The 13636-nt window shown below is 35.2% G+C and overlaps 2 protein-coding genes across 6 annotated transcripts; one reads left to right on the top strand and one right to left on the bottom strand.

Annotated features, from left to right (window-relative positions):
• Positions 1–881: 881 nt before the first annotated feature.
• LOC114425286 (probable serine/threonine-protein kinase PBL8) lies at positions 882–4365 on the top strand. The gene is made up of 6 exons (XM_028392154.1): positions 882–1045; positions 1126–1481; positions 1555–1690; positions 2474–2610; positions 2712–2835; positions 3420–4365. The coding sequence occupies exons 1-6, from the start codon at positions 994–996 to the stop codon at positions 3911–3913; spliced, it is 1299 nt and encodes a 432-aa protein (XP_028247955.1). The 5' UTR covers positions 882–993; the 3' UTR covers positions 3914–4365.
• A 377-nt stretch (positions 4366–4742) lies between these two features.
• On the bottom strand, positions 4743–12446 carry LOC114425285 (ethanolamine-phosphate cytidylyltransferase-like). Of its 5 annotated transcripts, none has more exons than XR_003669209.1 (10): positions 11966–12445; positions 11125–11360; positions 10273–10466; positions 9224–9295; positions 8706–8773; positions 7794–7914; positions 7020–7085; positions 6779–6901; positions 5910–6018; positions 5162–5294 (listed from the first exon to the last, which is right to left on the bottom strand). XR_003669209.1 is itself a non-coding variant. In XM_028392150.1 (9 exons), the coding sequence occupies exons 1-9, from the start codon at positions 12259–12261 to the stop codon at positions 5223–5225; spliced, it is 1248 nt and encodes a 415-aa protein (XP_028247951.1). In that variant the 5' UTR covers positions 12262–12444; the 3' UTR covers positions 4743–5222. The 5 variants fall into 5 exon arrangements, 3 of the variants coding, with proteins under 3 accessions (XP_028247951.1, XP_028247954.1, XP_028247952.1); XR_003669210.1 differs by having other exon boundaries at positions 5179–5289; XM_028392150.1 differs by lacking the exon at positions 5910–6018 and having other exon boundaries at positions 4743–5294; positions 11966–12444.
• Between the last annotated feature and the right edge of the window lie 1190 nt (positions 12447–13636).

The following is a 13636-nucleotide window of genomic DNA, read 5'->3' as shown; positions in this document are numbered from 1 at the left end:
TTTTTATTTTATCCACCTACCCAGCTACCCTGTTAACGTCAGGAGAGGTGTCCCCGTAACGTGCCAGAACTTATAAGCCTTATTCATAAAAAAAAAAAAAAAAAAAAGTTAAGTGCAATGAGTAAACAATAATACCTTTTTGATAGGTCAAGGACTCGGGCATCAAAAAAGTTGAAAGTTGAATTATGTAAGTATTGCATTGCGCTGTATGGAAGAAAAATGCAGCAGTCTTCGCATGACGGTAGCAAAGGGTACTTTATTTATATTCATAGCATGCTTTAAATTTAGGAGGAGCAACATGTGTTCAAAAGACTTAATTTTCTATGGCTTAAATATATATATATATTTTTACTTTTTAGGCTAAATTTGCTTTCTGTCCTTCAAATAGACCACTTTTAATTTTTATCAAAGACTAAAATATCACACATTAGACATTAAAAGTGAATTATTTCTAAATTAAGAGACAAAAAGGTCCCTTTTAAATTTGAAGAATAAAAAATAAATTTTACTTAAGTTTTAGAGATTAAAAAAGATATTTAAATTTTTATTAAAAAAAATTAAGTATAACTCGTGAACACTACTGTTGATATAATCTAAAGGTGAGTTTGGACAATCACCAAATTTAGAAGACTTAAGTACTAAAAATGGTTAGCTTGAAAGCAATACAATACCTACTATTAATACTTAATTAAAGTGAATACACTGTATTTATGTTTATTAATAGTTTAGTTTGATACATTGTTAATATAAAATCCTTCTTTAAAACATACATGTTATTATTAGTTAAAATTACTAAAAAGGGCTCAGAATTTATGGAATAAAAAATGAATATAGGAGGAGCGTAAACATTAATTGTAGATTAAAATAATAATGGTAATATTTATGAAGAGGGTCTGAGGTCCCTAAAGGGAGGAGAAAAGAAAAGATTGTGAAGGGAGAAGCATGAAAATCGGAGACAGGAAGAAGAAGAAGAGCATCCCCAGCGACGAATGAATGGGCAATTGCGGAAGCAGAGAGGAATCTGCCGTAGTTTCCAAGGCTCAAGGTCTCAGATCTAGGGCTCTCTGTTTCATAATTAATTACTCTCCTCACTCACTCGCATTCTTTCTTCTTTACTTGCTTCAGTTGTTCAGCAGCTTCACCATGCGACGTCGTTGGGCGCCAGTGCCAGGACCGACAAGAAGCACGCTCACAGGCACAATCTCAGCGAGTGCGCTTCGGATCTCAGCGAGTCCTGTTCCACACCGCGCGGTAACAATAGCAGCAACACGCTGCTCTACACGCACGTCATCGCTTTCACGCTCTACGAGTTGGAGACCATAACCAAGAGCTTCCGCGCCGACTACATCCTCGGCGAGGGAGGCTTCGGCACCGTTTACAAAGGCTACATTGATGAGAACGTCAGAGTCGGACTCAAATCGCTCCCTGTAGCTGTCAAAGTCTTAAACAAAGAGGGTTTACAAGGACATCGAGAGTGGCTTGTGCGTTTTTGCCTTTTTTTTCTTCTTTTTTAAACCCATACGTTTATTTAATTTTTTTTTTTTTGTGGTGCAGACGGAGGTGAATTTTCTCGGGCAGCTGAGGCATCCTAATCTGGTGAAGTTGATTGGGTACTGCTGTGAAGATGATCACAGGCTGCTTGTGTATGAGTTCATGTTCCGAGGGAGTTTGGAAAATCACTTATTCCGAAGTACGGCGAGTTTTGCTCTTTTGAAACAATTTTTTTGTTGGTTTGAATGTTTGCTTTAGGATGGAATGAATTTGGATCTGAGGGAAGAGAGGTTCTTAAAGAATGAGTAATCTAATTAGGTTATGTTTGGATAAATTTCTCAACAAGTACTTGTAAGAAAAGAGAATAAAAAGTAAAATGAATCAAACTTCTTTCGTAAGTTAGAATCTAAGCCACTGAGTTAGTGCATTACTCTCTGAATGCATTTGAATTTCTACCAAGGAAGTGGATGTTTGGTTGCACTTGTTCTGGGTGGGTTAAACGTGCTATAAATTGATTTGCGTGGCAATTCTTCTTTAAATTTAACTGTTGAAAATGGCCTAATTTCTGCCTGTTCTAGAGTGGAGATGATTACTGTTGTTTCCTCATTTCAAGATAATAGCATTACATCTAATGATAGACACATGCAGTATTTGATCAGTGTTGATTTAGAATCTGGATGGAAATATGAGGTTACTGATCTGCTTCAATATATTTGATAATGTTTTATATGTTCAATCTGTGGTTAAACATATTGTCACTTGAAATAGTATCTCTTCTAACTTTATCTGGTTTTTGGTAAAAAAAAAAAAACTATTGTTTTCCTTCATAACTAAAGACAAATCATCTTGAACAATAAATTCTGATTTTTTGTTCATTATTAGTTGTGAAAAAAAAATGCTAATGCTGACAGTTATGAAGCTAAGATTTTGTTCTTCGGGTGTTTTTTCAACTTGTTGATATGACCTTTCCTGATGCTTCCAGAGGCAACTGTCCCTTTATCATGGGCTACAAGAATGATGATTGCTCTTGGAGCAGCCAAAGGACTTGCCTTTCTCCACAATGCTGAAAGGCCTGTAATCTATCGCGACTTCAAAACCTCTAATATATTATTGGACTCCGTAAGTTTCTGATATTTTGAAGTTAATTAATCTGTATTGTATTTTATGACTGTTATGATGGAGTTACTATTTTTTTTCACTGTGTTCCCAAATGACTATAGGACTATACAGCCAAACTTTCTGATTTTGGACTAGCTAAAGCAGGACCACAAGGTGATGAAACCCATGTATCTACCCGAGTCATGGGTACCTATGGTTATGCTGCCCCTGAATATGTAATGACTGGTATGTCCTTTGTTTTTCAAACATGCTTAATTTGTAAGAAATGAAATGGAAACTACAAATTGCTTGAAAGCTTGAACTTCCATAAAAGTTGACGGTACTCATCATGTTTTGAAATGTGAGCTCGGATAATCTATTTTTTTTTTGGTGAAACTCTAGGATTATCTATTAAGGTGGGGTAACAGACACCATTTAATGGTTGGTTCCCTTGTTCTGGACATAACATAACTCCACTGTACAATGTTGTCCTTGTTATCGTATTCTATCAGTAAGAGTGTCTGCAAGATTGCATGTCTTTCTTGGCTTCACCAATAGGAAGATATACCAGTCATTTTGCATGACTACCGAATTTCTTAAAACAAATTTTCAGATAAATTATTATCGGTGTCCTTTCTTCTGCATCTTTCTAAACAAAAAAGCATTTTTACATTGTAATGTTGCATAATTAACAATTTTAAGTGGTTTTTCTTGCTTGCATGTGCACATTGAGCTTGTTATATAATATATTATTCCCTCTAGTGCATACTTCTACATGTTTGAACATGTATTGGCAAGTATCTAAACTTGGCATGTACTAATATGGCCAGGCCACCTGACGGCTAGGAGTGACGTCTATAGCTTTGGCGTTGTTCTTTTGGAGCTTTTAACAGGGAGGAAATCTGTTGACAAGACCAGACCTGGAAAGGAACAGAGCTTGGTAGATTGGGCACGGCCGAAGCTCAATGACAAGAGAAAGCTCCTTCAAATAATTGATCCTAGATTGGAGAATCAATACTCAGTGAGGGCAGCACAAAAAGCATGTAGCTTGGCTTATTACTGTTTGAGTCAAAATCCCAAAGCAAGGCCACTAATGAGTGATGTAGTTGAGACATTGGAGCCCTTGCAAAGTTCAAGTGTTGGTCCAGGTGAAGTCTCATTATCTGGATCAAATAGTGGGAGTGCTGGGCCTTTTGCCATGAACAAAATCTCTGACTGCCGGATGCGCCACAAGTTTTCAAACAATGTTGGTCCCGGTGCTACTTGTCGGTCTCCAAACCCGAATTGCTCACCAGGTGGCCCAGCTACATTACGGGTCAGATGATAATCTCATGCCATGAGTCCCTGTCTGGTGTGCTTAATCTCCAGAAAATAGTGTTTGTTGTTAAAATGTGGGTGCATCCTTGTATTTGTTGCTTTGTACATGATATGATAATATGGTGACAAGAAGCCCCGGTGGATAATTTTTGTTAATGTTTGGTCTTCTGTTCATCTGGGTGGGAATTAGTGTGTGAAAATCTGTGTACTTGTAATCATCGTGGCATCAGAACTAATATAACTGGCTCCTCACAACATCAGCAGTGCAAGAGTAAGACGACCTGAACACGCAAGTACCTAATGATGTATTTTATTTGAGATTATTAGGTAAACTGAGGGTAAGACAATAACATTTCTCTGTCATACCCGGTTAGATTGTCTGCACGCTCGTGTCTTTTTGAAATGACCAATTGGTGTTTTAAAGAAATAAAGATGGAGGGTCATTTTCAAGCTTTTTAAGGTTTTTGTAAGTTTCCTAGTTTGAAGTCTCGGTAGATGCTCTCTTTTTGTAGTTGATAGCATCTGTATATACTATAATAAATAAAGTGAATGAGCTTGTTTAATGACCACACCTTAAAAGTAAAAATTCATATGTTGTAGTAGTGGCTTTCTTTTTTTAAAAAAAAAACTGTAAGCAATTTTTAAATCATAATATAACAAACGAGTTCTTTAAGTTTAAGAATTATTTCATTCATTATTTGTTAAATTGATACTTAAATAGATGTATGGTTATTAGAGACATGCCCAGATGCGGGTTTACTCAAATTGCATTAGTGGCAAGAACAAATAGATTGAAATATACATCTAATAAATATGCGAAAATAATTAAAACATGGTAATCATAAATAGCACAACTTTATTGCTAGTAACCAATAGAAATTCAAAATTGAACTATTCAATAGTCATTTAACGAACATTTTCACTAATTTATCAAACAAAAAAATCAATATTTAATCAGACAACATAATACTTCAATAACTTCTCACACAGCAATAATACAACATGGGTTATTTAAGAGAAAGGAAAAAAAAAGAAAAAATGAGTTGTGTTCGGCTGTAGCATAAGTTGAACATTTCAGGCGCGAGTCTATTCAAGTACACCTCCTCATCTAGTTAACCAAGAATTTATTTGGAGAACGCTTTCATACTTGTGATCAACTGTGGGTAAGTTGGTTCAATCAGTTTGACAAATGATAACATGTAGACGCACTGAACACAATATCCAACTATGTGCACCAAGTTGAACCAAAACTCATTTTTTGAAAGAGTAAAAGCTTGGTATCCTCCTATGTCTGTGCTCCAAACGACAGACATGAATTATTCTTCGGACACGTGACTCTTGCCCTCATAGTATCTTTTCTCACTTTCATCCTTCTTCTTATTTCTGTTCTGCATGAAAAAAAAAAAAGTAAAAAAGAAGAAAATGAGACGAGAACAAAGAAACAAACTTGCCACACAACATATGTAGGATGAAAACCACAAATTCCCTTTACACGCATGTCTATTCTAAACTTTGAGAAATTATTAGGCGGTCTAGGACTATCATGATTTCAACTAATCTCTATATGACTTGTAATTAAGTGTTTTTAATCCTTCATGCACACGGCCCTAAGGTACAACCATATAACATTTTCACATGTCCACTAATCCACACATTAAAATGCTAATCTCTTTTGCACTAAGGCTCTTTTCTGCTCATCATTTGCTACGATAGAGCATCACTATATTCTTAAAAGTTATCGCCTATTGGGGAATTTCCAACTTTGATGGGTAGTTGGAGCCATCACAACTTCTACCATTCATTCACGTAACTTAGAATCGTATGTATGACACCTCCACTAATCTCCATATCATTTTTTAAGGGATTCAAGATACTTCATAAAAAAAACAAAAATGAAAACAATTTTTTTTTCAAACCATACAAACCCGAGTTTGCAATAACGTTTTCCACTTTCATTTTATATTTTATTTGAAATCAAAAAACATTTTCACAAACAAACCCACCCTTAGTTCACTCCCTTCCAACATATGGCCAGACTTCAATGTGTATATTACTTGCTCCGACAACTTCATATTGCTCGTCTTCTATGATGCTACAGTTACCTCAAAAAATCTTGAAACCAAACATGACGTCAATAGGAGTGAGAAATTCAATCCACTCCTAACCTCTCAAAATAGAATTGATTCAAATAGGTATGTCAATTATCAAGTACAAACCAAACCCCTGCACAGAAATACTTTTGCTTAAAGGAGGTAGATCACCCACCTTTGCAACCATATTTAGAACTTATCAATTACCTACACAGACCATTCAATGCCAAAGCCATTTGCCAAGGAAGGTCTTAATAAAAGGTTTCTAAACTACTAAACCAAATTACCAAACAGTCCACAACAGCCAAAATGAGTAAAATATCATTTATATTTCTAAACAGCAAATACCGAAACAAGAGGATTAATGAAAGGGAGAAGTGAGCTTCATGAAAAGGACACACTAGCAACCAAATGTTGGGTCTTGTTATGAAATGGTTAATCATTAGCTAACAAGACTAGTTACGATAATGATTAATATATTGGGTTTTAAAATATCACTAACTCCATGTTTTTGAATAATTCTCCCTATGGTAACTAATAATTAAGACATGTCCTTAAAAAGTAGGATCATGGCATATTTTGATAACAAGTCTAATGTTATCAAAAACTAATCAATAAAAAAAAGAAGCAAATTCCTCAAGTACCGAAATACATGCCTTGTGTATTCGGTGAGACATCACTGTGAAAATTTGTCTTGGCTACACACTAATTGAAAAATGATAGGCAAAAGAATCCAACAGTTACTACTAACGAAACAAAATTTGACAAAGGTCTCCACGTACCTGGTATGCCTCGTGATTAGAAACAATCCTTCTAATTATTGTAGTAGTTGTTATATCTAAAGTACTTTCTAAAACTTTGAAGATGCCCATGCTAATAGGAACAGCATATGGATTGCATTCTTCCTATATGAAAACCAAGGACAATAACTGATAAGGAAGGATAGTTGGAGATGCAGAAGCAAATTATACAAAAAGTAATAATTGTAAATACATTACTGTAGCAGAAAAGCAGACAATTTACCTTCTTAAAATCATTACTTTCTGCAATGGTTCCATGAACAACTAACGAGATGTTAAATGTAGTGAGCTGCACTCAAATGAATTTAAACCAAGTGTCACAACAATACATGACTAAGTGCTTAATTAATAGCAAAACAACATGTTAGAATGAAACATGTTCCAACTGAACCAAGAAATTGTCACTAATTTTTTTACTGCTTTTCTAACAGTAACGAATAAACCTTATCCCACTAAGTGGGGTTGGCTACGTTGCTGCATTTATAACTAAAAAGAGACACATCATCTACTAATTATCATGTACTTTGAAACTTCAGAATTTCAAAATTAAAATAAGAGTGAATAAAATTTGTTTTAATTACAGGTATTGGCATTACAACATAATAATTAAATCTAATGGCACAAGAATATACACAAAAATAGAAGGGAAAGAATCATCATACACAAAATTTATAAGAAATTAAAGGATTAAATATGTTTTTGGTCTCTGAAATATAGTCTTGTCTTACTTTTGGTCCCTAAAAAAATTTTGTTCGACTTTTGTTACCTAAACATTTTTTCTTCTGTTTTTCGTCCTCGCCATTACAATAAACCATTAATTTATAGGGACCAAAACCAAGATTACATGTATATATAGGGATAAAAAACAAAAGAAAAAATATTTCAGGGACCAAAAGTCAAGCAAAATATTTTTAGGGACCAAAAGCAAAACAACATCATGTTTCAAGGACCAAAAACATATTTAAGCCAAAATTAAATAAGCTAAAATGAGACTAACCATATCTTTGGAAATCTCCCATGGTGCACCAATTATAACTTCATCCACATAGCGACATGCTAAAACACTTAGACTTCTTTCATGAAGATTCATGATAGGACGATGTGATCCTCTAGTTGCACTACAAAGAAAGAAAACACGGTATAAAATTTCCACACATTACCACCCTGTATGAAATATAAACATAAATAATATTAGATGTTCAAATTAGATAAATTCAAATTTATAACTTATAATTGAAGGCAACAGAGTTGCTACTACTGTAAAACAGTTTTTGGTAATGATGCAATCCCAATAACTATGGAGTCTCACCCATACACCATACAAATGCAACAAATAAATAGGAAAAATAGATTAATCTGTAATATTATGTTACATAGAAGTTTACAACAAATCTTCCCCATCATCTCCTGCCTCTATTTATAACAGACAAACTAATTACCTATTCTAACTGATTATAAGGCCTATTCTGAACTAACAAGGTCTAATTAACAGTGCCCATCTTAATACCACCACATCGATAGCAACAGAATGAGTAAAACTGCAACCTGCCTGTCCACCCATTAACCTAATTACCCAGTCACTGTAAAGTTTGAAATGCTTCCTTGTCCAGGTTTTTTTTTCAGCTTGCTTATATAGTTCATGCTTCCATTTATATTATGTTTTCTATTGGTCTTTCCTTTTTAACCTTTTGATTTCATTTAAGTTCGAGAATGTGTTCTACTTTTTAAAAGTTTGATATGTTAAAAAAATAGTTTACTTATGTTACTTTTGCCACAATGCCATACGGCTTAATTCCATGGTGGATTTTTGGGTTGCCACTATTCACCATTGATAACACTGATAATAAGTACAAAAAAAAAATTAAAAAAGTAAACACAGTGGGGAGGCAGAGATATAAAGGTTGCCAACCTGACTGTCTGATCTGTGTGTATTCCAACAAGTAGAAAATCTCCAAGATCCCTAGCAAGCCTCAAGATCTATATAACATAAAGGTCAGTTAATACAATATCAAGCCACACATCCATTTAAACAATCTAAATGGTAGTAGCAGCATAGAAGTAAATTATTGCAAGAGCCTAGTATAATTTATCATGTCTCACCCTCCCAGAATAAACCCCACCTAATAACCCAAGATTTATTTTCTATAGCCAGATATAACAGGCAAATGGCAATAGATTATTGAATAAGAACATCACCAAAAAAAGGGATATTAGTTATCTTATGTTTGTCTCTCACTACCCTCCACTCAATTTTGTGAGACCAAGACATTTGACAGACTAGGTGCTTGTTTGGATTATCTTGCTTTGCATTAAAAACAGCTTATAATCAAAGATGTTACTGAGCTGAGAGAGCTTTTGAATAAAGAGCTGTTTTAGGTAATGATCAAGCAAAACCAACAGTTATGCAATACGGTATGTAAACTATACCTCGACATGTCCAGCATGAAAGAGATCAAATGCACCATCTATATATACAATGTGAGAATCAGGTCCTGGACCCTGGAACAGCAAGCACGAGTAAATTATCAAGTGACATGAAGAAATTACTACATATACCCTACACAAAGCATGGCTCTACTTAAAATTATTTGGAGAAAAATGTTACACCATCTCTAAGTAGCAAGAAATAACATTTTATTTCTATAAGCAATGGGGAGAAATAAACCACACATAAAGATTCAATCACAGCCCTATAATATTCAGCAGACCAAATCAGCAACTTATACAAAGAGATATGCTATTATGGTTACTGCTATATCTCTCAGCACATGGGAGGAAATCAGATAGAGAACTGAACAAAATGAAGAAAAAAGAACAAAAACAAGCTCAAAAGAGCTAACCCAATCTCCTTGATATAGTCTCTCGATTTCTTCACATAATCACACTCCAAAAAAATTAGAAAACCACAGGCTTGCAATTTAACTTGACGTACTCTCCAAACTTTTGGGTCCATTGCTAATCAATGTCAGATTACTGAACATGCTCATATCATTAGCACAAGTTTTCATAGGAAGGACTGGCAAGATAAAGTCACCCATGTCTCCAACAAGCAAGACTTGTTTGTTGTGACTTGGGTAGGATTCAAAAACCAATCCACTTTTTAGTTTTTTGACTTTTCAGCACATAGAATTTCTCTCCAACCATATACACCAAACAACTGCAAATTGAGAAGTGAACAACGCCAAATCCATTTAGCAACAAGGTTTAATTTTTTATAATTCCTAGGGCCTAGGTTTCCCTGTCAGTTAATTTCTAGTAAAAAATTATCGCCGGCTCTTCCAGATCGCAAGTCTCTATAAAGTAAGAAGTCTAATATACAAGCCAAATTAAATCCTTAAAAATGATCCAGTTGAGAAGGATATAAGCAGACAATAATGCATTTGTCAATGATAAATGCTCGAAGACTCATTCCTATAGACCAACATCATGATGTGAAGGGAAATACATGATTTAATCATCACATTACATGAACATACCCTCCCATTTGAGAACTGAACAATTCTACGAGATGTAGGCAGAAAATGAGATATACGAGTTCCACTTGCAGTTGCAGCAGACACACCAGCTTCAAACTTTGGACTATGGCCATTGCTGAACTGTCTTTGTAAAGAAGAATGATTATGATTTTTTTCAGCAATAGACCTTTCTCTTACACAGAGAAGCATGCGACCTGGACAAGAAATGATTATATAACATTAATTATATATTTTATAAGTACTATGAGGGCAACCCTATCAGAAAGAAATATAACTTCAAAGGGAAAACATAAACACAGGCTACAGTCCAAATGTATGCTTGCATAAAGTGAACATCTCTTAGAATGTGGGTTTGGGCCTAACTCAACCCCAAAAGCCAGTTCATAGGGTAAGGGTTGCCCTCCACTAATATACTCTATCTTGGCACACTATCTCTATAACCAATATGGGACTTGGGTTTTTCCCATTACACCCCTTCACGCCCAACACTTTTGGGCTTTGGTGCGTGGATAATATGGTGAATGACCCTTTTAATGGATCTAGTATAGGCTCTGATACCATTTGAGAATGTGAGTTTAGGCCTAACTCAACCCCAAAAGTTAGCTCATATGGTGAGGGTTGCCCCCCACATATATACTTTATCTTGGCACTTCTTTAGCCTATGTTGTTTTCCCAATAACATCAAACAAACCACACAAAGAGCCAACTACAATGGAACAATCAATAACAACCATCATCAAGCTTAGGTGGACAGAACCACAGTCCACAGAACATTAAGGAATAAGGAGAGTCAAACAGCACGCCTAATTGCACCACAACCAAAGAAAGCAAGCACAGGAATATAAATCTAACCAACAATATCAGTGCTGGAAACCCCTTCAGTGCGCTTTATCTGCTTATATCGACCAGCTTTCTTAGCGTGAGCATAAGCATCAGTTCCATCCGGAAGAACACAAGGGTCATCCCCATGAATAATGAAATCTATCTTGTACTCATCAAAAAGCTTCTTCATGAACTCCTCAGTTATCGCATAGGGAGCTTCAGGAATAACCTCATCCACCCACTTCACCGCATTCACCATTACCAACCTAACACACATCAACATCTCAAAAGCCAAACCAACACACCAAAATCCCCCACATCAACAAACAATTAAATATCACACCAAAATTGAAGATTCAACTCCTCTAAAGTGGGCAAGATTAAAGTAAGTAATATCTTGCTTCGATAAGAAAATCAATTGTTAATATGTTAGTCGAGATTCAACTCCAAGGTTTTAAAAAAATGGTCTGCAACCGTGATTTTGACAACAAAGTCGAGGTTTTGTAAGTGTTTGTGACCGCAATTGTGGCCGCATTTGTCTGCAATTTCCCACAATACAAGGAAACCATGACAAAACCGCAGCCGCATTTTAAAACCTTGATTTTAACACATATATTAATTGCTATAACCTGGATTTTAACACATTTCTAATTTGTTATCCATGTGCACGTAACATTAACAGTTTCATCAACCACTAAGTACCACTCACTTTACCCTCTAAGGAAAACTCCTCACTTTAGACAACCCGGATGCAAAAACTAAATAAACAAACAAAAGGGCATTCAAAACAAAGCCAAAATTGCAATAAACAAGATCACTACCCCATAAGAAACCGTAAATTGAATTACAAAAAGGAGCAGAAAGCTGAAACCTTTCGTGAAGAGGGGTAACGGGGGGACCCTTATTGGCAATGATCTCTGCATCACTAACAACCCCAACAATGAGCTGGTCACCGAGGGCACGAGCTTGGCGAAGGGCATTGCAATGGCCATAATGCATCATATCGAAGCAGCCGTCCATGTAGACGCGAACGGGCTTCTTGTTGCGTCTTCGGCTCTTCCAGAGCTGGCTCGAATACGCACCCAGCAGTGACACCCCCACGATCACCCCTCCCACCATGCACGTCACCACCCACTTCGTCTCCGTCACCGCCTCGTAACTACTCATTTTCCCTCTCTCTTTCTTTCGATGGTGTCTATCTATTCTAGCACCGCTTCTTCTCCTTCCTCATTCGTAGCAACATACGAAATAGAATGAAATGCGTTGCGAATTGTAGAATGCGCCAAAGGCAAAATATTCGGCCTAGCTGCGACAATTCTAAGTGTAAGATTCCCGTTAAACTGGGCCCGAACACGGGTTTGGCCTATTTGTATCAATCCGAAACGCAGGATTTTCTTCCAGTACCAGCTTTTTTTATGAGGAAAAATAAAAAATATCCATTGTGTTATAAAATAATTAATATTGTTATATATAATATTGAAATGTTTAATATATATTTAATATACATATAAATTTATATAATAAATTTTATAATAATTAATTTTGATTTAATAATTAATTTTTTTACATATATAAATTTTAATTAAATCTATAATTTTTATTTAAAATTTATATATGTAAAATAAAGATCAAAATTAATTATTATAAAATTTATTATGTAAACTTATATGTGTATGGACATGAATTAGCAATTTGCATGGATTCAATTCGTATGAATATACGCGAGGATAATGTTAAAATTATAAAAAATATATCGAGTGTAGAAAAATAATGAGTGGAGAAAGAAAAAGTCACCACCAAAGTTGGAGACAGACACATCCAACCCATGGTTTTTCTGTTTTTAATTTATTTGGCTTTTTGGGTACGAAGCAACATGGATAACCAGAAAAACTATAGGCCCATATATTGGCCCAACAACAGCTTATATACTTCGAATTTTTTATCGTTCGGCTAAAAAAAGATCACCTAGTGTTCACCAGCTTAGTTGAGTAGTTTTCCAACATAGCTAATCAATATTAAGCATTTCAATAATTTCAGATATAAGAAAACAAAATCTTAGTTGAGTTGAATTGGATCGGATATTTTATAACTTATTCACATTTTTTTGGTGTTGCCGCTTGCATAGAAACCACAACACAATGGTCATTTCGTTGTTGTTCTGTCGCCTTAGGGAACACAATGGTCATTTCACTGATATAGCAGATGGACATCCAGCATGAATTTAGACCACAACATTTTTTAAATGGGTTTAGTATGTTACCCAAACAATATTTATAGGATTGTTATAAGAATATATGACCTAGTTAAACAGATTTTATTTTTTTAGTGTTTTATTCTTTAAAATTAATTGTAAACACTATAGTGAATTGAGGCGAGATAGAGATGAGATTGAGTTAGTCAAGTTGTCAACCTCCCACTAATGACCCCCGTACATGCTTCAGCTGTTGGGGAGATTCGAGGAGAGTAAACACCGAATAGATTTATACCAGTGGACCACGAGCCACCACATAAGGGAACTTGACACCACATAAGTAAACATCGA

This window comes from Glycine soja, chromosome 9 (genome assembly GCF_004193775.1).
Source record: "Glycine soja cultivar W05 chromosome 9, ASM419377v2, whole genome shotgun sequence".
Lineage (NCBI taxonomy): Eukaryota > Viridiplantae > Streptophyta > Magnoliopsida > Fabales > Fabaceae > Glycine > Glycine soja.
Note: the sequence above shows the minus strand (reverse complement) of the source record. Positions and strands in the feature narration are given on the sequence as shown.

Excerpts from the sequence above, each read along its gene's own strand:
- LOC114425285 (XM_028392150.1), bottom strand. The coding sequence starts at position 12,261 with ATGAGTAGTTACGAGGCGGTGACGGAGACGAAGTGGGTGGTGACGTGC. Across the intron at positions 11,361-11,965 it reads GTTACCCCTCTTCACGAAAG|GTTGGTAATGGTGAATGCGG; the intron begins GTTTCAGCTTTC and ends GATGTGTGTTAG. Across the intron at positions 8,774-9,223 it reads TTCATGCTGGACATGTCGAG|ATCTTGAGGCTTGCTAGGGA; the intron begins GTATAGTTTACA and ends TATGTTATATAG.
- LOC114425286 (XM_028392154.1), top strand. The coding sequence starts at position 994 with ATGGGCAATTGCGGAAGCAGAGAGGAATCTGCCGTAGTTTCCAAGGCT. Across the intron at positions 2,611-2,711 it reads CTAATATATTATTGGACTCC|GACTATACAGCCAAACTTTC; the intron begins GTAAGTTTCTGA and ends AAATGACTATAG. Across the intron at positions 2,836-3,419 it reads CCCTGAATATGTAATGACTG|GCCACCTGACGGCTAGGAGT; the intron begins GTATGTCCTTTG and ends TAATATGGCCAG.